This window comes from Cheilinus undulatus, linkage group 17 (genome assembly GCF_018320785.1).
Source record: "Cheilinus undulatus linkage group 17, ASM1832078v1, whole genome shotgun sequence".
Lineage (NCBI taxonomy): Eukaryota > Metazoa > Chordata > Actinopteri > Labriformes > Labridae > Cheilinus > Cheilinus undulatus.
In genome coordinates this window covers 40,801,594-40,823,963 of record NC_054881.1, presented here as the reverse complement: position 1 = coordinate 40,823,963, position 22,370 = coordinate 40,801,594, and the positions used below count along the sequence as shown (strand labels likewise).

The following is a 22,370-nucleotide window of genomic DNA, read 5'->3' as shown; positions in this document are numbered from 1 at the left end:
GAGATATCGCAAGGCCCCTGCAAACCCGACTCACTGAGCAGGAGATGTCTCTGGTTGCAGCTCAGGCAGTGCGTTATGCCGGGACCCGAGCACCTGTGGCAGTATTTGTGACACGGATGGCAGTCCCCGGTCTGGTCTGTGTACTGATGAGGTGAGCATTTGTTGGCTGACAGTACACAATGGCCGTGGCCCTCAAGCCTGTGGTCCTCTCTGCAGCTGGTGCAGGAGCCGGAGTGGGGACCAGAGCAGGTGAGGCAGGAGGCATCACAGTCTGGGAGGAGAAAAGTCACTGAATCAAATTAAGGATATTCCTCCAACTACTAAAACTTGGCAGACTTGCGTTTATTATTTTTGTCATTAACATTTTGAATGTTAAAGTGAATTTAAGAACTGCTTGACTTGAAATGTGATAATTGCTTTCCCTTCTTTAATTCCATTTCCTGCTCCTGAGACCTGAGGACCCTGGAAGCCGTGCTGCTCTTACAGACTGTCTAAATGATATCAACTCCTGGATGGCTCAGAATTTCTTACAACTCAATAACTCAAAATCAGAAAAAATGACTTTTTAATACTACTTTAATACTCATACTAAATAGTGCCAAAGGCTGGACTTGAACACAGACCACCCAAGTACATGGATTGCGCCCTAAATCACTAGGTCATCTGCGCCCCACATTCCCATGCTCTTGCACCTTCATTTGGATTCGTGCCATCCTTTGGCCCACTTCATCCTTCTGTGCCAGGGCTAGAGAAGCATGCTGCACCCAATTGCAGAAGAGCATACTCACACTTGTCCAACGTACTGGACTTTGGGTTCAAACGATTCCAAGCACGGTACAGACTGCCAAATGTGAGTGCGCCCTTATTGGAAACTTGAGTGTGACTACCTAATATTTAAAACAGAACACTCAGTGTGACTGTGAACCACGTGGTTTTAACCTCATAAGCACAGTCTCATTATTCAATTGCCGTACCTCATTTGTCCGTTATTTTTCTACGTTTCTTGTAGCATCACTAAAAGAAATGCAACATGGTCCTCTGCTTGAAAATGAAACGGTGGACTGCTTCCTCTTGGTGTGGAGTTAATCTCTGCCCCAAGTGAAGGAGTTCAAATATCTCTGGGTCTTGTTCACACATGAGACTACAATGGACCGTGAGATAGACAGGCAGATTGGTGCAGCATCTGCAGTATTGCAAGCGCTGTACCGTCACGTCAAGGTCATGAACTCTGGGTAAAAGCAGTCTAAATGAGAATTTTCCTTAGGAGGGTGTCTGGGCTCAGCCTGAGAGACAGGGTGAGGAGCTCGGACATCTGAAATCTTGAAGCAAAGCCGCTGCTCCCTCACGTCGTAAGGAGCCAGCTGAGGTGGTTCGGGCATCTGATCAGGATACCTACTGGGTGTCTTCCTGTGGAGGTCTTCCAGGCATGTCCAACTGGGAGGAGACCATGAGGCAGACCAAGGACCAAGAATTCACTGGAGGGATTATACATCTCATCTGGCCTGGGAGCACCTCAGAATCCCTCAGGAGGAACTGAAAAGTGTTGCGGAGGAGAGGAACGGCTGGGTTGACCTGCTTCGCCTGCTGCCACCGTGACCCAACCCCGGATAAGCGGAAAAAGATGGATGGATTTAGACTAACTAAGGGAACTTATTTTTACATTAAAAATAAAATGTCACCATTTTTATTAGATGAAATTTATTTTTTACGTTTTACACAGCAGTGTTAAAATGTTTTGTTTTGTTAGCAAAAAAAAAACATTGTTTATTTTCTATGTTTCTTGGCAAGTGACTCTTTTCACAAAACATTTTTATTTCAGCTGATATGTGTTTTGATTTTTTATTGTTTTAATAAATCGTTAATCTGTGCGTGTTTCTTTCAGTTATTTGTTTTAGAACTAAACAAATATTTACAGCACAAACTGAGTCAGGGGTGGGAAAATCACTCATTAATGATATTCAAGGAAAATATTCAATTTATAATTTGATTTTTGCCATTATCGCCCAGCCCTTTCCTGAGGTTAGAATTAAAACCAGGTTGTGCAGTGACTCAGCCTCTGTATGTGGTGTAAATGCATGTATTTTCATAAATAAATATATTTTCTATCACCAGATAATTTACCTTCTTGTTTCTCCTTGTTTTGCTCTTAGAGTGTTTGTGAAAACATTTTCAGCAGCCAGTGTAAAGTTCAGAAAAACATAAATACAACTGTGAAAAATCCCCCCTCTGTCCATTCTATAGTACCTTCATGCTCCTCCTGTGAAATATCTCAGGGCTGGCAGCTACTGTATGTAGCTACAAAAGTGGGCATCGCCTACAACGTTTTCCTGGGAGAAGCACGGCATCCTTTGTGGTTTTTTTGAATAACAAAAAGTGGAGCGGTGTGTTTTTCTCTAGGGAACCGTCTTTGGCATCACTGCTCTGTTTTTCAAGGTTTGACAGCTGCCTGTTAACCGTCTGAAAAGCATTGCTATTTTAGTCGCAGCCAAAGTCAGGAAACACACTCCGGCAGAGGAGAGGAATATAATTGAGGAAATGCATCAAGGGCGTTCAACAGGACAAAAGTGTTGCATAAGACAGGAGAAAAGAAAGTTTGTGGAGAATTGGAGCATCATTAACTCTGTCTTAAAAAGAAGGAAAAGTAAATCTTAATAAATAAATTAGTAATCCGTTAAACAATCAGATAAACAGCTGCGTTGTACCTTTACATTCTCCCGTCAAAGCGTCTCTGTAGGTGCTGACGGGGCAAGCGAAGAGGCACGTCCCACGGTGCAGAGAGGCCTCAGGGTCAGCACAGTCATCACAGTCGTTGTCGTTGGGGCCGTCGCACACTGAGCAGTCGGGGTGGCACCGCGAACACTCCCCTTGCTCCGTGTCCTCAAAGAACCTCTCGGGACAGTCGAGGACACACAGGCCCTCGTGGAGAAAGTGATACTCTTCACAGCCTGGAGAAAGAACAGCTTTTAGCACATAAACAATTAAAGACGACTTTACGGTGGCCCCGGAGACTCTATGGACGTCAGAACACAAAACATTTAACAAAGAACGTTTGAGAGGAGCGATTCTCTTTGTTGTTCAGTGAAATGTCCTTGTTTTCAGTCAGACTGAGCAGGTTGTGAAATTCAGAAATAATTTCTTTCATTTAAAAAAGTCTTTGTGAATTTTGTTTCTGAGAAAATTGTGTTTTGTAGAATATTATTTTTTCTGCAATGTTGTATTTTGATCCTCAGAGCCAACATACAACTCAGTAAAACTATAATAACCACTTTAGGGACTTGTAAAGGAGCAGCTTTCTAAAAAGAAAATAATTGGATGGATACAACAAGATTTCCAAAGCACTAAACATCCCCAGAGCTCAGTTAAATCCATCATCAAGAAATGAAGGACTATGTCACATGTGCAAATCTGCCTAGATCAGGCCGTCCTGTAATGAGAGAGCGGCAAAGAGAAAGCCACAGTCTGCACTCTCTGAGTGCTTTTCTAGTTTTCTCATATTTTGCCCTTAAACTCATGATTTTTACTTTCTATCTCATATATTTGTACCCTGTAAGAAACTCTTAACTGGTTACCTCTCAAAGCAAGAAGACACTTCCATTGGCTCCAGACAATCTTTAAAACAATCCATTTGACAAGTCCTGCCTATTTAAAAAAACATCTAATACCTTACACATCACCATACCCTCTCAGACAAGCCCAACAACCTTTCTTCTGTGTTCCCTTCACCAAAAAGGAAATTGGTAGACGATCATTTAAATTCAGAGCCCCCTCTGACTGGAATAACTTACCCATTGCCATAAGAACAATTAACTCCCTGAGCCTGTTCAAGAAATCATTACTCACTTACCTCAAAACTCCATGTCTCTGCTTCTTATGGAAATGTCTTCTTATTACAACATCATACCAACTCTGGTCACTATGGCATATCTGTGGTTATTACTGCTTCCAATATTGCTACATTTTAGTTCTCTTTATTGCTAAAAACGTATCTTTTGATCGACTCCTTTTAAAATCCACACCAAAAGGTACAATGTTCTTTTGTCTTTGTATGTAGGTATGGTGGAAAAAGGGATTGATGTATGGGGAGGTGGGTATTTGAGAGCCTTTGTTACATGTATGTTTATGTAAATGTGTTGTTTCTATGTTCTGTGTTGGACACCCTGTAAAACAAGATGGTTCATTTCAAAGGGCTATCCAGTAATAAAGTTACATAAAGTTACATTTGCCTTTTGAAAACATTATTTTGACTTTTGATTTGTGTTCAGACCTTTTTAACTAATATTTTGACTTTTTATCTCACATTTTGATTTTTTCTCCCCCTTAATGAATTACCTGTGAAAATAAGGTTTACAGTTTAAATGTTTACCCCGTTGGGCCCTCAGGTTAAATTCAGATTTCAGGCCCCTGCCATTGTTGAGTTCAACACTCCTGGTCAAGAGGGAGAAAGCACTTTGGTCTGATGAGACCAAAATGGAACTTTTTGGCAATCTGGGGGACACCACACACTGCACATCACCACAAACACACCATCCCGACTGTGAAGCCTGCTGGTGGCAGCATCATGCTGTAGGGATGCTTCTGAGCAGCCGGCTATGGAAGTGTCTTAAAGTTAGAGGGTAGAATGAATGTAGCAAAATAAAGAAAAATCCTGGAGGACAATCTTATTATAGTTCCAGCAAGACAATGACCTGAAGCATTCAGAGAAAGCTACACAGAAATGGTTTAAAGATAGCAAGGTGAATGTTCTGGAGTGGCCGAGTCAAAGCCAAGACCTCAATCCAATAGAGAGTCTGTGGCTGGACTTGAAAAGGGCTGTTCATGCCTGACTCCAGCACAACCTGACAGAGCTTGAGCAGTTTTGCAAAGAAAAATAATGGAGTAAAATTGCAGAGTCCAGATGTTTGCTTTTCTAATTCTTATTGGCACTGTTTATCAAGCATAATGAGATATCTTTAACAAGAAATTAAAGGAATACACTAAGATTTGAATGTCTGCAGTTTATCAAAATTGAAAACTCAGAGTATCACTAAAGCCCTTACCCTACATTTTCTGCAAACTATAAATGTTAAGCAACATTACTAAAACAATCCTTGCTTAAACCTGTTTGAAATTTACAAGGATTTAGCTGGTTGATCAGCCTGCTGACTGACTTTGTTGCTATAACGCCATGACTTACTGTGACTTATAAAAGAACCAAATTTTCTACATTTTGTGGACTGAAAAAGCTCATAAAACCAGTTTTTGTCCTGGTTTACTGTATGTTCTAGTACCTGTGCACTGCCCGAGCGGGTTGCACTCCTCACAGGCGGCGGGGCAGTGATGGCACTCCCCTTCCCTGACGGTGTGCGCTGGAGGACACTCGTCCACACACTGGTGCTTGTGGAGGAGGAGGGGTTCTTCACAGCTGAGGCAGTGGGTGGCGTTCTTCTCACAGGACGCACAGCCTTCGGCACAGCTTCGACACACCTGGCCTGCAGGGTAACCCCTGAGAAACACAAACAATAGGCAACAGGGATTAACATACATGTCTGCCTTATATTAGCATGCTTTCCTTCTCATGTAGTCTTCATTTGCTCTAATTCAAAATCAGACATAATGGAACAATTACAACTTAATCCTTGTTTAAAATGTGTTTACTGTGCCTGTGAAGATTTTATTTAGTAATTTTAAGGAAAAAATCATATACATTCTCATAGTTTTGTGTGTTGCTGCAGGTTTAAACAAGAAGCCTGGCATTTGACTCAGATTTCTGCATCAGTCTCCAAAAGATCAACCAATAATTTATCTGGATAATCATACTGGAATTAAGTATTTAAAACAATTAAAGGCAGCATGGTAGATGATTGTAAATAAGGAAAACATCCTCATGGCCAAAAAGTTACAACGGTCATCACAGCACTAATGGAGCTTCAAGGCCCCCACAGAGAGGATGGGGTATTTTGTCAATCTCAAGGATGCCTCACGTTAAAATGGCACATAAAGTAGGAAATGTCAAAATCATGGCCAGCAAATACATCGCTCAGATTTATATTTTTGGATTATCGGAGGTCATCCCATTTCATCTAGCTGAATGATCAAAAGATCTGACTTTCTGCCAGCAGGGATGAATTCTCATCGTACCTCTGAGGTAAGAATAATCATTTTCAAGATGGAGCTAAGGCAAACTCGTACCCGTAGGCAGGCCTGACCACAGACTTGATTGAGGACCCTGATTAACCCAGAAAATGGACCCTGACAAACCCCGAGAATGGCCCTTAATAAACCCAGAGAATGGACCCTGATAAACCCAGAGAATGGCCCTTAATAAACCCAGAGAATGGACCCTGACAAACCCACAGAATGGCCCTTGATAAACCCAGAGAATGGCCCTTAATAATCCCAGAGAATGGACCCTGACAAACCCACAGAATGGCCCTTGATAAACCCAGAGAATGGACCCTGATAAACCCAGAGAATGGCCCTTAATAATCCCAGAGGATGGACCCTGACAAACCCACAGAATGGCCCTTAATAAACCCAGAGAATGGACCCTGACAAACCCACAGAATGGCCCTTGATAAACCCAGAGAATGGACCCTGAAAAAACCCAGAGAATGGACCCTGATAAACCCAGAGAATGGACCCTGAAAAAACCCAGAGAATGGACCCTGATAAACCCAGAGAATGGACCCTGAAAAAACCCAGAGAATGGCCCTTGATAAACCCAGAGAATGGACCCTGAAAAAACCCAGAGAATGGACCCTGATAAACCCAGAGAATGGACCCTGAAAAAACCCAGAGAATGGACCCTGATAAACCCAGAGAATGGACCCTGAAAAAACCCAGAGAATGGACCCTGATAAACCCAGAGAATGGACCCTGAAAAAACCCAGAGAATGGACCCCGATAAACCCAGAGAATGGACCCTGATAAACCCAGAGAATGGACCCTGACAAACCCACAGAATGGCCCTTGATAAACCCAGAGAATGGACCCTGAAAAAACCCAGAGAATGGACCCTGATAAACCCAGAGAATGGACCCTGATAAACCCAGAGAATGGACTCTGAAAAAACCCAGAGAATGGACCCTGAAAACCCAGAGAATGGACCCCTGATAAACCCAGATAATGGACCCTGATAAACCCAGAGATTGGCTCCTGACAAACCCAGAGATTGGCTCCTGACAAACCCAGAGATTGGCCCCTGACAAACACAGAGATTGGCTCCTGACAAACCCAGAGATTGGCCCCTGACAAACACAGAGATTGGCTCCTGACAAACCCAGAGATTGGCTCCTGATAAACCCAGAGAATGGACCCTATTAAATTCAGAGAATGGACCCTGATAAACCCTGATAAACCCAGAGATTGGCTCCTGATAAACCCAGAGAATGGACCCTGATAAATTAAGAGAATGGACCCTGATAAACCCAGAGAATGGACCCTGATAAACCCAGAGAATTGCCCCTGATAAACCCAGAGAATGGACCCTGATAAACCCTAAGAATGGCCCCTGATAAACCCAGAGATTGGCCCCTGACAAACCCAGAGAATGGACCCTGATAAACCCTGAGATTGTAGCCTCCCAAACTGTGATTTATTGTTGGCGTCAATACATATGTCTTGATCAGTAGCATTGGTTCTAGCACTTTAGTGAACAGTTTCCCCATTTTGGGGCTGAAATTGTGTCAAACCTGGGTGCTGATGTTGAAATTATTTCCCACGCCGATAAAATCGGCAGGGGGTTATGTAAAGGGTTTCATATCTTTGTTTCTTTGTTTGTATGTGTACAAGATAACTCGAGAATGGAAAGTTGGATCTTCACCAAACTTTCAGGTAATATTGGGATAGTGACAGGGAAGAATGATTAGATTTTGGTGATGATCCGTGCACCCGTTTGTTTTTCTCGGACTTCGAATTTTGAACACTATAGTAATCAATGGGAGCGTGAGTGCCTCGGTGGCGCTGCTTAGACGTGGGTCTGCCGCCTCAGACAGCTATTCTAGTTTATTATCTACGACACAATTTCTTTTAAAAATTTCTGCCCATTTTTGCCACTTTTTACCCATTAATGCCACTTTCAAATCCCATTTTCCTTCATTTTCAGTTTTGCCACCTTTAGACCGTTTCGACCATGTTTTCGGTCTGTTTTTGCCACTTTGAACCCATTTATGCATCATTTAACTCAGTTTTGGAACTTTTAAATCCTAGTTTATCTAACTTTCCACCCATTTCTGCCACTTTTAAGCCAGGTTTACCATTTTTAAAACCCTCTCCATCACCTTTTCTGCCCTTGTTTTGCCACTTTAACCCATTTTTAACATTTCAGCACATTTTGCATCTTAAAAATCCTAATGCACCACATTTTCTGCCCATTTTTGCCCCTTCTACCTAATGTTGCCCTGTTGTCTCAATTTCTTTTGCCAATTTCAACCACACAATTTGTTACTCTTTTTTGGCACTTTAAAGGCATTTTCATATCCCCTTTTCACCATTTTTGACAAAAATGTTTTTGCCCTGATTATTTTTTGACACTTTTAACCCTTTTTAATCCTGCTTTCAGAAAAAGAGTTTACATTCATAAGAAGGCTATGTACTATGGCATAAATAAAACAGCAACTGTTGCTTTGATAAGGGTGGTTATTATTCAGGTTAAATAAAAAAATATGGTTATCAGATTTACTTTACAATGGACCATGAATTTGCTGACCTCCATGGGCCCCCAGGTTGGCCGGGCTTTAGAAAGCTCTCCCCTTTATCTCTCCTTATGTGCGGGCTTGCCGGTAGAAGAAAAGTGAGTACATATATTTAAAAGATATAAAGTGTCAGGATTGACCTCTGACCTGAAACATTCCTGGACGCACTGTCCATCCTGCAGGAGTAACTGAGCCCTCCGTGTGCTCTGACAGCGGGTGCAGCGCTGAGCGTCCACACACTGCAAACAGCCTGCAGGGCATGCCTCACACACACCGCTCAGCCGACTGGCAAAGAACCCCCCCGGACATTTTGACACACATGTTTGCTGTGTGGTCAGAAACCGCCCTGAAGGAGGAAGAAAGTAAACATCAACACCCCTAAAGAGCCAGATCTGCCTCAGTTTAACCTGGAAATATCAAACGAACAACAGATAAACATGCGGTCTAACAGCCCAGCTGACCTTTTGGACATGTTATACACTGGTTCTTCTCCTCTCCGGAGCAGGACTCACATGACAGGTGGCAGTCCTCACACTCTCCATAATCTGCAGGTGAAACAGCACGGTGTAAATGATACCACTTTAATGATGCTGATAAAATAACAACAAATGACACACTTAGCTCTGATCCAAGGACTTATGAATCATAGATGATGCTAGTGGTGAGTCTCCTCTCATTAACAGGCAGAGACTGGTTACTGATGATTCTCTACTGCTAATGGTCCACACTGGCTTTTAATGCGACATTCTGGGGTACTAGCTGTTATGTATGGAGGCTGATGATTCATATCACTCTTATGTTAGTAAACTACACAAGAAAAGCTCAAATCAGCAGCTACTAACAAAACTGAATCAATGGCAAGAGCTGGAATTTAATTTATGCACTCTAAAACTTATCTTACCTGTATATTTTACATTAGAGCACACAAAAAATGCTAAATATAGTGCATTCAGAAAGTATTCAGACCATTTTATTTCTTATGTTTCAGCCTGATGCTGCAGTAAAAAAAAAAAAAAAACACTTTTATTCTCATTAGTCTACACGCAGTGCCCCATCATGACAAAGTGAAAACAAAACTTTAGAAATTTTTGCACATTTATTTAAAGCAAAAAAAATAAATGAATAAAAAATCCCTGAAATATCACACCGACATAAATATTCAGACCCATTACCACTCTGATTTTTAAAACTCCCTAGCAGGCATCCAACTCCCCTGAGCACCTACTTCAGCAACTGTGGGTGACATCGTGACATGTATGCTATGTCCACACGACAGTGCTATCACTTCTCCAACCCGGAATATCATTACAAGTGACTATTCTACAATTATGATAATCAGTTACAGCAGTTGTTCTCCACTTGGGGTGGCGACCCCCTCGGGGGTTCTGTTGCCACATTACATTAATTTTACCAACTGTTAACCCTTTCTCATCACTTTTTAACACCAATTTTGCCATTTTTATGTACACTTTTGTCCCTCAAAATCCAATTGTCTACTTTAAATGCTTTCCATCACTTTTTTCTGCCTGTTTTTGCCACTTCTAAACCAATTCTTGCCACTTTCTGCCTTTGTTGCCTCTGCTGACCCATTATTGCCTCTATCAACTCCTTTTTGCATCCCTTTTAGCCCATTTTACCAGAGTTAACCAATTTTTGCTAGTTTATATCAATTTTTATCCCATTCCACCTAATTTCCATAAATTTTTGGCACTTTAAAGCCATTTCAGCCACTTTTTAATCCTCTTTTATCAATTTTTGTGCCCATTTTTGCCGCTTTAATCCATTTTTTTGGTTATTTTTTGCCACGTTTATCTAATTTTTGCCGCTTTTAACCATTTTCAGTGCTTAACAAATTTATTAGACCACCTGTCATATTTGTCTCAAAGACCATCCAGCATCATGAAGTGCTTTAATGCGGACTCTTTCATTTTCAGTGAGCTCTCCATGTTTTACCATTTTGAACAGGAATGAGGGATTTCAGACTGAATTCACTCAAATTTGAGCCGGCTCACTGGGCTTCTCTGAGAAGTCAGAAATGAATCAAGCATAACATTCAACCACTAAAACTCATTTTTCTGTTCAGAAATGCAAGTAAATAACTATAATTTGACATATTAATCAAGAAATATTAATGTGCTTTACTATTATTTCAGGTTTTTTGTAAATCAGTAAATTTGAAACTTCATGGATAACAATAATAATGATATTTTAGCATAAAAAATATCATTTGGGTTTAAGAGCTTCTACATATTGGTGTATAATTTATATAATTTAGAGCAGCTGTGGCATAAACCTTACTTTGGTTAGGGTTAGGGTGGTCTAATAAAGTTGTTAAGCACTGTATGTTCTTTAAAAATCTATCTTTACCACCTTTTCACATTTTTTTACGATTATTAACCAATTTTAGCAATTTTTTTAAATTGTAATTTTTAGTCCACACATACAGAAAGATCTATTTACATCATAATCACTGCCATCTGTTTGTGAGATACAAAAAATCTTTCACAAACAGCTTCAAATCAAAAGAAACTCACTGGCCTTTTGCTATATACAAAATAAGAAACCAAAAATAGACAAAAATAGATAACTTAATAAGAACATGATATAAACCAAATGCTCTAGAACATAACTGTTGGGGTGTTATTCTATAAACCCTTGGCAGAGGGAAATGCAATAAAAGTGATCAAATTCAAGAAATCATATTAATTATAAGAATAAAAACAAAGAAGGGAAAGGGGACACCAAAACTCACTTTAAATAAACGATGGTCACACCGATGTTATAAACATTTTCTACTTATCCCATCTTTTCAAAAAAGCTCCCTGTTGCAGTCTGAGGGTGAAAGTAATCCTTTCCATCTTGAAAATATCATAAATGATGTCAATCCAATCATCTACTGTGGGTATTTCAGGTTTCAACTAACCCCTAGTAATCCCTTTCTTGCCCGCAGCACTTAAAGAGGAAACGTTTTCTGAGGGTAAGGCACCAAAAAATAAACATTGCATCTCAAATGGAATATGTATATTAAACACTTTACACAAAATTTAAAGAACCTCTTTCCAGAAAGGAATGAAAGAAACACAAGACCAGAATATATGAAATATATGATTGGCCTCGAGGCCCCCAACACTGTCTCATTTAGAGGAACTGTTATAATGTCTTTTTTGGGATGGAGTAACGAAAAACCTAACAAGGTTTTTCCAGCAAAACTCTCACCATAATGTTGAATTGGAAGTTTTCCATTGTATTTCACATAAATTCTCCCACTCTTCCTCTTTTAAAGCTAGGTTACCTTCCCTCTCCTATTTATGTTAATTTTTTTTATCCATTTTAATTATTTTTTTTACCATTTGTAAAACCATTTGTGTTTTGTTTTTTTTTTGCTTTAAATAATGAAATACAGTTCAAATCAATGTGCATTTTTGACAGCAATATGTCACTTTCTTCCACCTGGGTCTGGGGGTCTGCAGCTCTTCTTAGATATATGAAGGGGGATTCCATAGAAAAAAGGTTTGGACCCAGTATTCTAAGCAATGAGCTTCATTGCTCGTTCTTATTTAAGATTGTAATATATTATATTACATTTGTACAAAAGCATCATTATTAAGGCCCTCTGTGGTTAGATGCTCCATTCTGTAGTTTCATCAGTTCTTCCTTATTCTCAAATGCGCTTTGGGGTTTGATCACAAACAGCTTTAATCTTCTCACCTTCACTTCAACCCCTCCACACACATCTACCTCTCCTCCCTTCTCTAACACCAGTCCTGATCTTTAACCATTCCCAGCAGCAATATGTTTAAAAAAATGCCTCATTTATAACCAATGAACTGTTTCTCTCCAGCTCAAGATGAGCCTCATTCATGACGTAAAATGTACTGAAACATTTCAAACATTTCAGTATGCAGAGAGCGTGACGCTACGTGCTTTCAAATGAGTGCAGAGTGAGGTAAAGGAGAGATTAAGAATGAGAATATCAATGGCAGAAGTTGATCTTGTCAGCTACAGTCTGGGAAGGCCGTAAACTGGTGGGCTTCTTTAAGGGATGCTATGTTGTCCACACAGCAGTGTTAACTTTGGCAGCTATTTTTAATTTTAGTCTTAGTTTTAGTCTTTAAATAAAATGCATTTTCATTTTAGTCACATTTTAGTCATTTCTACCCTTTATAGTTTTAGTCCATAAAAAGTCCTCACATTTTAGTCTTTACTTTTAGTCCAAGCATTTCTTCTCTTGCCTAAATCTGGTACCAAATCATGGTAGTGCATTCTATGCACTCTGCCAAACCTGGGGTCCCTGCCTTCTACAGCTGAGAGGCAGAATAGCTGCAGATTAATTGTTTTTTTGACAGATCTACCCACAGTGGAGAAATCACGAATATTGAATGTCCAAAGAAAACTACTTAACATTTAATTCTATTTTTTTTTTTTTTTTTTTTTTTTTTTTTTTTTTTTTAAGATTTATTTTTGGGCTTTTCATGCCTTTACTCTAAAGAGGAGGACAGTGGACAGAGTTGGAAACAGGAGAGAGAAAGAGGGGAGAGACATGTGGTAAATGGGCACAGGTTGGGTTGGGTTGGGCCTGCATACATGGCGGGCATCTTAGACAGCTAGGCCAACTGCCGCACATTTTAGTCTAGTTTTAATCATCTTGATGAAAACCAAACTCAGTTTTTGTCAGTTTTAGTCACCACAGATCTATTTTTGTCTTAGTCTAGTTTTGTCATTGAAAAAAAGGCTGTCGACGAACATTTTTAGTCATAGTTTTAGTCGACGAAATTAACACCGTGGCACACAGTAACCCAGTGGTTCCTTAAGTCGGCCGTGGGCCCCCCCAAGGGGGTGCAGCAAGGCCAGGCTAAACAGCACAAGCTGATGACTTTAGTCCTAAAGAAGAGGAGAAGTTCACTGAAGTCTCCTTCGATTCAACAATATTATTGCAGATCAAGTCCAAAACATTGCCGGCATTTAGGACTGGAGTGGAAAAGGAGTAGTAGTAGCTTGGCACGAGAGCCTTTGCCACACTTTTTCCTTTTGCATCACCCTACCTGCATGAGGATGTTGCAAAAGGCTGTTACATCTACAGTACAAAACCAAATCATAGCTGGACATTGAAAATGAACTGAGAGTGGCATTCTCACAGCTGCACCCGAGACACTAAAAGATCTGTAGCAACAGAAAAGCTGGTGGAGTTTGCAAAAACCCCACGTGAAAGCCAGACGAGCTTCTGGAGAGAGAATTTCTCTTAAAGGTCTTGGAAAAACCTGCTTTTGGAAATAAGAGCATAGCTAAGAATAAAACATCAGCCCACTCTAAACCGTCACCCTGAACAGGTAATTATTCCAAATCCACGTTTCCTGAACTTTTGTGCTTGTCCACATTTTGAGGATTAAATTTTACCTTTTCTAGTTTCTTTAAAAGTTGAAGAATAACTTCTGTGTCTCCTTTTCGTTAACCTTTGTACTTTCCTCAGAGTTATTTTAGCTCCTATAATTAAGACGTCTTGCCTCACACTAATTACCATATGTTGTCTTAAGGTCTGTCCAGCTAATTCTTAGGGGGAACTAAATGTTCAGCATATACAATCAATTATTTCAAAGTCTGTATCTGGCAGACGACCTGTACTTCTGTCTGTTTTCACGACTTAAGTTGGTACAGGGTTCAGGGACGGTGGCACACAGACCAATTACCCTGCAAGATTTCTTTTCTGCCCCTGTGAAAGTGCCCAAATCCCTGATTCATTATGGGCCGACAGATGGATTAGTGGAATATTTAAGAATTAGCCTCACCGCTCCGAAAGGTCTTACTGGGACAGACCTCGTGTTCGGACACACACTCTCCATTTTCCAATGTCCTCCCTTCCTCGCACGACAGACAGTCGCCGTCCTCTGGGCCGCTGCACGCCACGCAGTCCGGGTGACACTCCTCACAGTCGTTGGTGTCGTCGTCTCCATAGAAACCATGTGGACACACTGAAACACAACTTCCCTCTGGAGAGAAAGACGGGGTTCCTCTGATTTTAGACATCAATTCTGCATGTAACCCACTCTGCTTTTTTATTTTCCAAAACATAAATAACTTTACACAGTCAGATCTTTTTATAGCATATGTGGTTAGAAAACACCTTTTCAATCATGAGATAAATAATGATGATAAATCAGCTAAAACATGTGGAGAAGTTTATCAGGCAAACGGCTCGAGGCTTCACTACAGACTAAGGCTAAACACACTCCGACCAAACTTTCTATCCAGGTTTCATTGCGAGTAAAAACAACTTTAGATTTTACCAGAAAATGACAGAAACATGTAGAGGAATAAGAGGATATCTCAGATTCTGCTGCCTCTATTTTTCTCCAATGATCAAGGTCCCTGAATCTGGAGGAGGATCAGACAGGCACAGAATCCAAGATGCTCGATTTATGTGTCACGCACAATAAGTGCCTAACCCTCATGGGTTTATAAGTCACCGGAAATAATAAAAAAAAATCAGTTCATTACAAGCAATCACAAAGTTGCATGATCTTTTCCCAGCTCAGTAATAATAACCCACTCTGACTTTTCTGACATTATTACAGATAAAGACTGCTATATTAAGTTTTGTCTGATGAATTTTATTCTGAAACTGTTTTATCTGAGGCTGTTTTTCTGAAGCCATTTAGTCTGAGGCCATTTCGTCTAGGGCCGTTTAGTATGAGGCTGTTTCATCTGATGACTTTTATTCTGAAGCTGTTTTATTTGAGGCCATTTCATCTGAGGCTGTTTCATATGAGGTGGTTTAGTCTGAGGCCGTTTAATCTGAGGTGGTTTAGTATGAGGCGGTTTAGTATGACGCTGTTTAGTCTGAGGCCTTTGAGTACGAGGCTGTTTAGTCTGAGGCCATTTAGTATGAGGCTGATTAGTATGAGGCTGTTTAGTCTGAGGCCGTTTTGTCTGAGGCCATCATTTCTGAGACCATTTGGGCTGAGGTCTGACACATGACAAAGGTTTTTCTGAGAACTGATGCTTTTTCATATGACACCTGACACCACTCCGAAACCTGATGTCCTAAAATGTACACCGTATCCTGGGGCCTCTAGCTGATGATCACTGCTACAGAGAATCTCTGGGGAAATGTCATTAGGAAGAGAGAGAGACTCCAGACTCAACAATCCAGACAAGCTGAAGGCTGCTATCAGAGCAACCTGGGCTTCATAACACCCCAGCAGTGCCACGGGCTGATTGCTTCAATGCAGTAACTTGCGCAAAAGGAGCTCTAACCAATTACTGATTGCATAAATGAGCAGAATTTTCCAGAAGAAATACATTTCTGTATTATAAATACTTTTTTATTGGTGTTTGTTGGTGATGATTGTCTAATGTTTTGAGATAGTGGATTTTTTAATTTTCATGAACTGTAAGCTGTAATCATCAAGATTAAAGCAAATAAGTCTGAGATGCAGCTAGAATACTAGGATACTTTATCTCATCAACTTTTTCGTGATATTCTAATGTTATCAGATGCATCTGTATATAAGGACAGCGAATCTAAAAACAGAAAGCCTCTGGCCCTGGCTATTGCAACAGCTCTATAACAAAGCTTGGCTGTCATTTCATCCTTGCATATTAATATTGATTCTATAATGGTGCAATATTGGTGTCCCTTCTCTAAATTAACACTGAGTAGGTGGAAAAGTGCAGTGTGCTCCATATAGAGGGAGGGCAATATTCACATAAACTCCACGTCGCAGCCTTATAGCACCTGCTTTATCCTTAATATTTTTAATGCAATTTACCTTATAGGCACACTGTTATATTTTCAATACTAGAGCAGTTCTAAATTACATTTTTCACTCATAAACTCAAACACAGGACCTGAAAACTTCTTCCAGACTGTAAATAATTCTGTGTGCTGTATTGTCTTAAATGTGTGGGGCAGTTCTAACCTGATAAGAAGAGGTCGGTCTCACACCAGTAGCACTCGTGTTCATCGCAGCTCACACAGTTTTCGTCACACGAAACGCAGATCATCTCCTCCTCCACGCTGTACGTCTTGGCCGGGCAGGTTTTGTAGCAGCCATCCTGAAAGCTGATAACAAAGGCAGCGGTCTCTACCTGCGCTTTTCTCCCCTCTCACGCACACAAATCCACTCTCACAGCAACGACAAAAAAAGGGGCCCTTCTCTTTCTAGCATAGCACTGAGCTGAAAGGAAACGAGGTGAGATCACACGTGGCGACAGCGCGGCACACAGCCTTACTTGTAAAAGCCCTCAGTGCAGGACAAGCAATGCCTGGGGTTATCTGTTGGAAGCAGACAAAAAGCTTAGCTCTTCTTTTTTTACACAGGGACTACTAGGGAAAACTGTTAAAATGGTCCGAGACACTCTGAGAGGAGAGCTCACGCTACTTTGGGGAGCTTTAATTTCAGCTACTGAGCTGTGACTTACAGAGAACACACTTCCTGCAGCCCTCCTCGCACGCCATGCAGTCGTCGTAATCTGGATCCTCCACCTCACCTTGAGGAGAGACAAAGAAAAGAGGAAGAAAAAGGTGAGGCGGACAGCTGGAAGACAAAGCTTTTCAAGGTCATCCTCTGTAATAAAAGCTAGAGGAAAACAAGCTCATCACTATCAGAGTGACCTTGTTACCTTCTCCACACTCCAGCTTAGCACACGCTCCATCAGAGACGTAGAAGGAGGAGTTACACTTAAGGCAGCGGCTGGGGCTCGTACAGAGGCGGCAGTGGTCCGAGCAGGGCTGGCAGGTCCTCTCGTTGGTGTGGTAGAAGGCCTCGGGACAGGCGTCCACACAGTGGCCTTTATAGAGGTACCGCTCCAACCCAAACTTATCTGGAGGAAGAGTGTGACGCAGTGTGAAGCTGAACTTTGTATGAACCTTTTGTTTGACAACTTCTTAGTGATAACATTTGGTGTTCCATAGTTTGTTTTTACTGGGTTTTGCTGTCAAGTTTGTTAAAAATAGTCTGAAGAATCTCTTTTATAAATGCAGAATGATGCACAAAGCCTGAAGTCTTATTATTTAAATAACACAATATCAACTCGGCAATCAACTTGTGAGCTATTCATGTTTAAACCATCCTTTTATCTGTTTATTTTGATTTATCATGCATTAATTAAACTTAAGATCTAACTGTGACTACATAAATATTCACAACCTTTTAAAATGACTGAAGTCCAGCCAACTGGTGCTAGTAGTCTCACAATTAGTGAACTAAGGATCACCTGAGTGCAGTGAATGTGTCTCAGTGATTGTAGTGTGTGTGTCTGGAAGGTCCAGTCTTTGGTTACGTAGTATTCCTTGATACCATTACATCACAAAGACAAAAGAACACTCTAAGAAACTCAGGGAAAATGTTACTGAAATGTAAAAGTCAGGGGATGGATACAAAAAGTTTCTAAGGCACTGAGCATCCCCCAGAGGTCAGTTAAATCCATCGTCATGAAATGGAAGGAATATGGCACATGTGTAAATCTGCCTAGATTAGGAGACTAGTGAGAGAGGCCACCAAGACACCTATGACTACTCTGAAGGAGTTCCAAGCTTCAGCAGCTGAGATGGGAGAGACTCTGCTGACAACAACTGTTGGCCGGGTTCTTCACCAGTCAGAGCTTTATGGGAGAGTGGCAAAGAGAAAGACACTGTTGAAGAAAACTCAGCTTCAATCTGGACTAGAGTTCACCAAAAGGCATGTGGGAGACTACATGGTCAAATGGAAGAAAGCTCTTTGGTCTGATGAGACCAAAATGGAGCTTTCTGGCCACCACAAACTCACTATCCCCACTGTGAAGCATGGTGGTGACAGCAGTATGCTGTGGGGATACTTCTTAGGAACCAGCCCTAGAAGCCTTGTAATGGTAGAGGGTAAAATGAATGCAGCAAAATACAGGAAAATCCTGGAGGAGAATTTTAGTCAGTCTAGAAGACACAGCTTGGGAGAAGATTTCTTTTCCCAAGAGACAATGACCCGAAGCATACGGCGAAAGCTGCACAGAAATGGTTTGGAGACAACAAGGTGTGGCCGAGTAGAAACCCGGACCTCAAACCAATAGAGAATTTTTTGGCTGGACTTGAAAGGGACTGTTCATATCCAATCCCTGTGCAACCTGAAAGAGCTTGAGCAGCTTTCCAAAGAAATATTCAGCAAAGCAGCCAAAGGTGCGTCTACCAAATTCTGACTTGAAAAGGGTGAATGTTTATACAGTCACTTATTTTACGTCACATATTTTTATTCAACTACCATTACGTTGTAGAAGTCTGTTGTCACTTTGACATTGAAGGTATATTTTTGAATTTTTTGACAAATCAATTTTGACTATGATGATATAGAAAATCAATAAAAGAGTTGAACATCCAAGCAGGTAAATACTACTTAAAGGGACTATATATAGCATAGGTGAGAGCTAGCTAACCAGCTAGCTAGTTTATACAGCGTAAAGTTAGTATCAGGGTCACTGCTAGTTTTCCTTTTCAGTCTGTTCTGAAGCAGAATTGTCAGAGAAAACAGAAATATTTTGCTCAAGATGACAAAATATTTGGCATCAGGGTTAGGAGAAGCCTGTGTTAGCATAATGTCTGAAACCAACCATCCTCCTCTTTAGTTTTTCTTTCTCATGTGGGATTTTGTTGAAGTACATGCTAGGCTTGTCTCCCTGTGAATTAGTTTTTCATCTAAAATCAAAAACTGAACATAGTTATAACACAGTGTAGGTGGAATCTGGCAATGTTAATGTCTCTGTTGCATACAGCAGAGTGGAGGTTTTCCCTCCCGCCAGGTGGGCGGTCCCATTAGAGTGTAACGTCACGTGAAAGCTATGAATATTTATCCAACATTGTAGATGGGTTGATTTTAACAGTACAAACATGCGCTCTATTGTGGTTTGAAAGCAGTTTGATCATTTGAGTCACTTTACAAGAGGGAAAAAGGTTATATCCTGTTTCCTCCTGTCATTTTACTCACGAACACACCGTACATATGCAGGCAAACACACATGCATGCACTCACCGGTGTCACAGCTAGTACAGTTGGCTGGCCCCGCCTCCACACAGGTGGCACAGGTGTGGTCGCACAGGTGACACCGTCCACCTGACATGTATTTTCCCTTGGCACATTCTAGCAGACAGCGGCCTTCGTCTAAAGCCCTGCAGCCAACAACAACAATAACAACATCATCATCACGAACACGCTGTCAGCTGCAGCGCCACAAAATCAACAGATATGAATTATTTCTATGCTAATGAGCTGAACTCGTTTACATCCCAGCGTGGAACATATGGCAGAGTTAAACAGATGAAGCTGAGCGTGTTGACACACGGAGGCGAGGGGGAGGAGGGGAGGGGATGGCTGGTTAAGCTGGCAGGCAGTATGGGAATTCTTTACAGGCATGATTATACCTTTAGAAATCAGCTACACTGGTGGTCCATTCCATATGATCAAACAATGCTTTTATCCTGATTTTAAGCTGTAACAGTTGTCCATTAATGGTAAAGTTTGTTCCTTAATCCCATCAAACTTCTGATGCTTTTAACCAATTTATAGAATATGCCATGACTGAGGAAAGTGCCATCAGAAAGGATCAAATCCTGCAGCCAGGTTGATTGAGTTAAAAAGTATAGTATTATAAAACCTGGTAAGGCAATGCCACCCATAGAGGTGTGTTGCTATTAAAATTTCATATCACAACAATCATAATCAATACTGTTATCATTATAATCACAGTATCGTTATAATTTGCTGAAAATTTAAAAAGGTACAGACTCCTATGAACCTTTGAAAATCCAGCTTTAGGCTTCTTAGGACCTTTTTTAGGCCTGAAAAGAGAAAAATTAAAACCACTATTTGCACAGCAAAAATTAAGAAATGAAAGACATGAGATTTCTCATTACACAAAACCAAAGCTGGATTTTTTTTTAATTTCATGAACTTTCATGTAATGTCCAAATTTAGAGGACAAAGACATCTTTTTGGCAATAAATGCCCAAATTTGATGATTTCTGGTACATTTATTTCCTCTATTCCATCTGTATGCTGTGTGGTTATACTCAATATTATATATTGTAGCAGATATGCTGAACTTATAACCTTGCAAAGCAGATGGATACGCCCGTTTCCTTGTTTCTCACTGGCAAATCCATCTTGCAAAGCTCCCATCTAAACCGTTTGGGCCCGGTTAGAAAATGACAGGACCAATCAGTGACGAGGGGCAGTACTTTCAGGCGCAGCAGAGTCGTGACGTAAACAAGCAGCAGCAAGAGCTGGTGCAGTTATGGAGGGATAGATTAGCATGGATGCTGCTAAAGCTCCAGTTTTATCAGAACTTGACGACATTTCTTTGTTAAAAGAAGAACAAAGAACAGCAGTGAGTTGTTTACGTTTCAAAAACGACAAAAGTTGAGTATTTACATGTCTATAGTCGCCTTGTTTCGTGTTATTCCTCAGTACCTGCGCAAGTGCAGCTCCCTTTTCTCAAAAGTTTCCTATTGAAGCTTTCCCAGATGGATGTGTGAAACACATCCATCTGTCATGTCAGGTTACTGAACTTCATCAAAAAAGCTACACTATTCAGAAACAGAATATTTTGATTAAAGGCAGACTCCACAATCTTTAAGTTAACAACTTGGTAGACCAGAGGTTAAAGAACTGGACTGGTGTTTTTCAACAGTACAGAGGTTATTTAAAGGTCACATATTATGTAAAAATCCCTTTTTCAGGCCTTTCTAGCAAAAATATGTGCCCCAAGAATTAGGAAAATCCATTCCCTTCCTCCTCTCTCCACCTTTCAGAAAAAGTGTGCTGAAACAAGCTGTTCTCAGATTTCTCCCCCATGATGTCATGTAGGGAGTTAGCCCACTTGGAAGAAAGTTCCGCCCTCCTCTCCTGATCCTCCTCTCAGCTGCCAGCAGAGAGGAGGATAAGGAGAGCCACATCCATTAATACACATCCATTTCCCAAGAGGGGCAGAGTCAGACAGCTCATTAACATTTAAAGCCACAGACAAACAGCTCGTTCAGAGCAGGGCTGAAATAGAGGGGTTTTCAGACATGCAAAAATCCAATACCGGAGTTTTTTTTCTGCGGCAAACTTCACAGGCATGTTTGGGGGACCTCTGAGACCAATGTAAACTTGCCTTAAAAGGGGTAAATGCAACCTTTAACTTACTTCAATAATATCTCTCTAAAACTAAAGGCCCCCTTTTCTAAGCCCCATGCATACTGAGGGGCAGTTAGTACGGGCTGCACTGCTTTAAATAATTGTTGTGGAAGAGCATATATGCAAAAAGAAAGATCAGAATAATATAACGTTGGCAAGTCTTAGCTAATGTGCTTAAATTTAAGACTTCTCACCTGTAAAAATCTGACTTTGAAGGCCTAAATTTGAAATTTAAGACTAAGACTTTTCAAGGAGCTACAGGAACCCTGACAGATTCAAAACTTCAAATATCTAATAAATCAAATTATCAGCACAGGGACAGGACTATGCACTTTTAGACTGTAAAAAAGACGTACACGTGAAAACTTTATCAAATGTGCATTGACAACTTTGTTGACAAGGTTGTCAAAATCTTTGCTATACTCTGACACTTTTTTGATACCACATGCTTTAAACAATGCACTATCTGTTATTTTTATGTCTGGACAGAAAAAGACCAAAGTTAAGAAAGTAAAAAATGATATAAAGTCATATTTTCAATCCAAAACTCCTCATAAAT

General features: G+C 40.7%; 1 protein-coding gene across 1 annotated transcript in view; it reads right to left on the bottom strand.

Annotated features, from left to right (window-relative positions):
* pcsk5a (proprotein convertase subtilisin/kexin type 5a) overlaps positions 1 to 22,370 on the bottom strand; it is a 57,711-nt gene that overhangs the window by 9,528 nt on the left and 25,813 nt on the right. The window contains exons 23-33 of the mRNA XM_041810338.1: positions 19,667 to 19,803; positions 17,292 to 17,492; positions 17,091 to 17,159; positions 16,902 to 16,944; positions 16,589 to 16,731; positions 14,456 to 14,656; positions 9,134 to 9,217; positions 8,820 to 9,018; positions 5,268 to 5,482; positions 2,703 to 2,945; positions 35 to 271 (exon numbers count right to left, since the gene is read on the bottom strand). Of these exons, the coding sequence (XP_041666272.1) occupies positions 35 to 271; positions 2,703 to 2,945; positions 5,268 to 5,482; positions 8,820 to 9,018; positions 9,134 to 9,217; positions 14,456 to 14,656; positions 16,589 to 16,731; positions 16,902 to 16,944; positions 17,091 to 17,159; positions 17,292 to 17,492; positions 19,667 to 19,803 (1,772 nt within the window). The remainder of the gene's footprint in view (positions 1 to 34; positions 272 to 2,702; positions 2,946 to 5,267; positions 5,483 to 8,819; positions 9,019 to 9,133; positions 9,218 to 14,455; positions 14,657 to 16,588; positions 16,732 to 16,901; positions 16,945 to 17,090; positions 17,160 to 17,291; positions 17,493 to 19,666; positions 19,804 to 22,370) is intronic.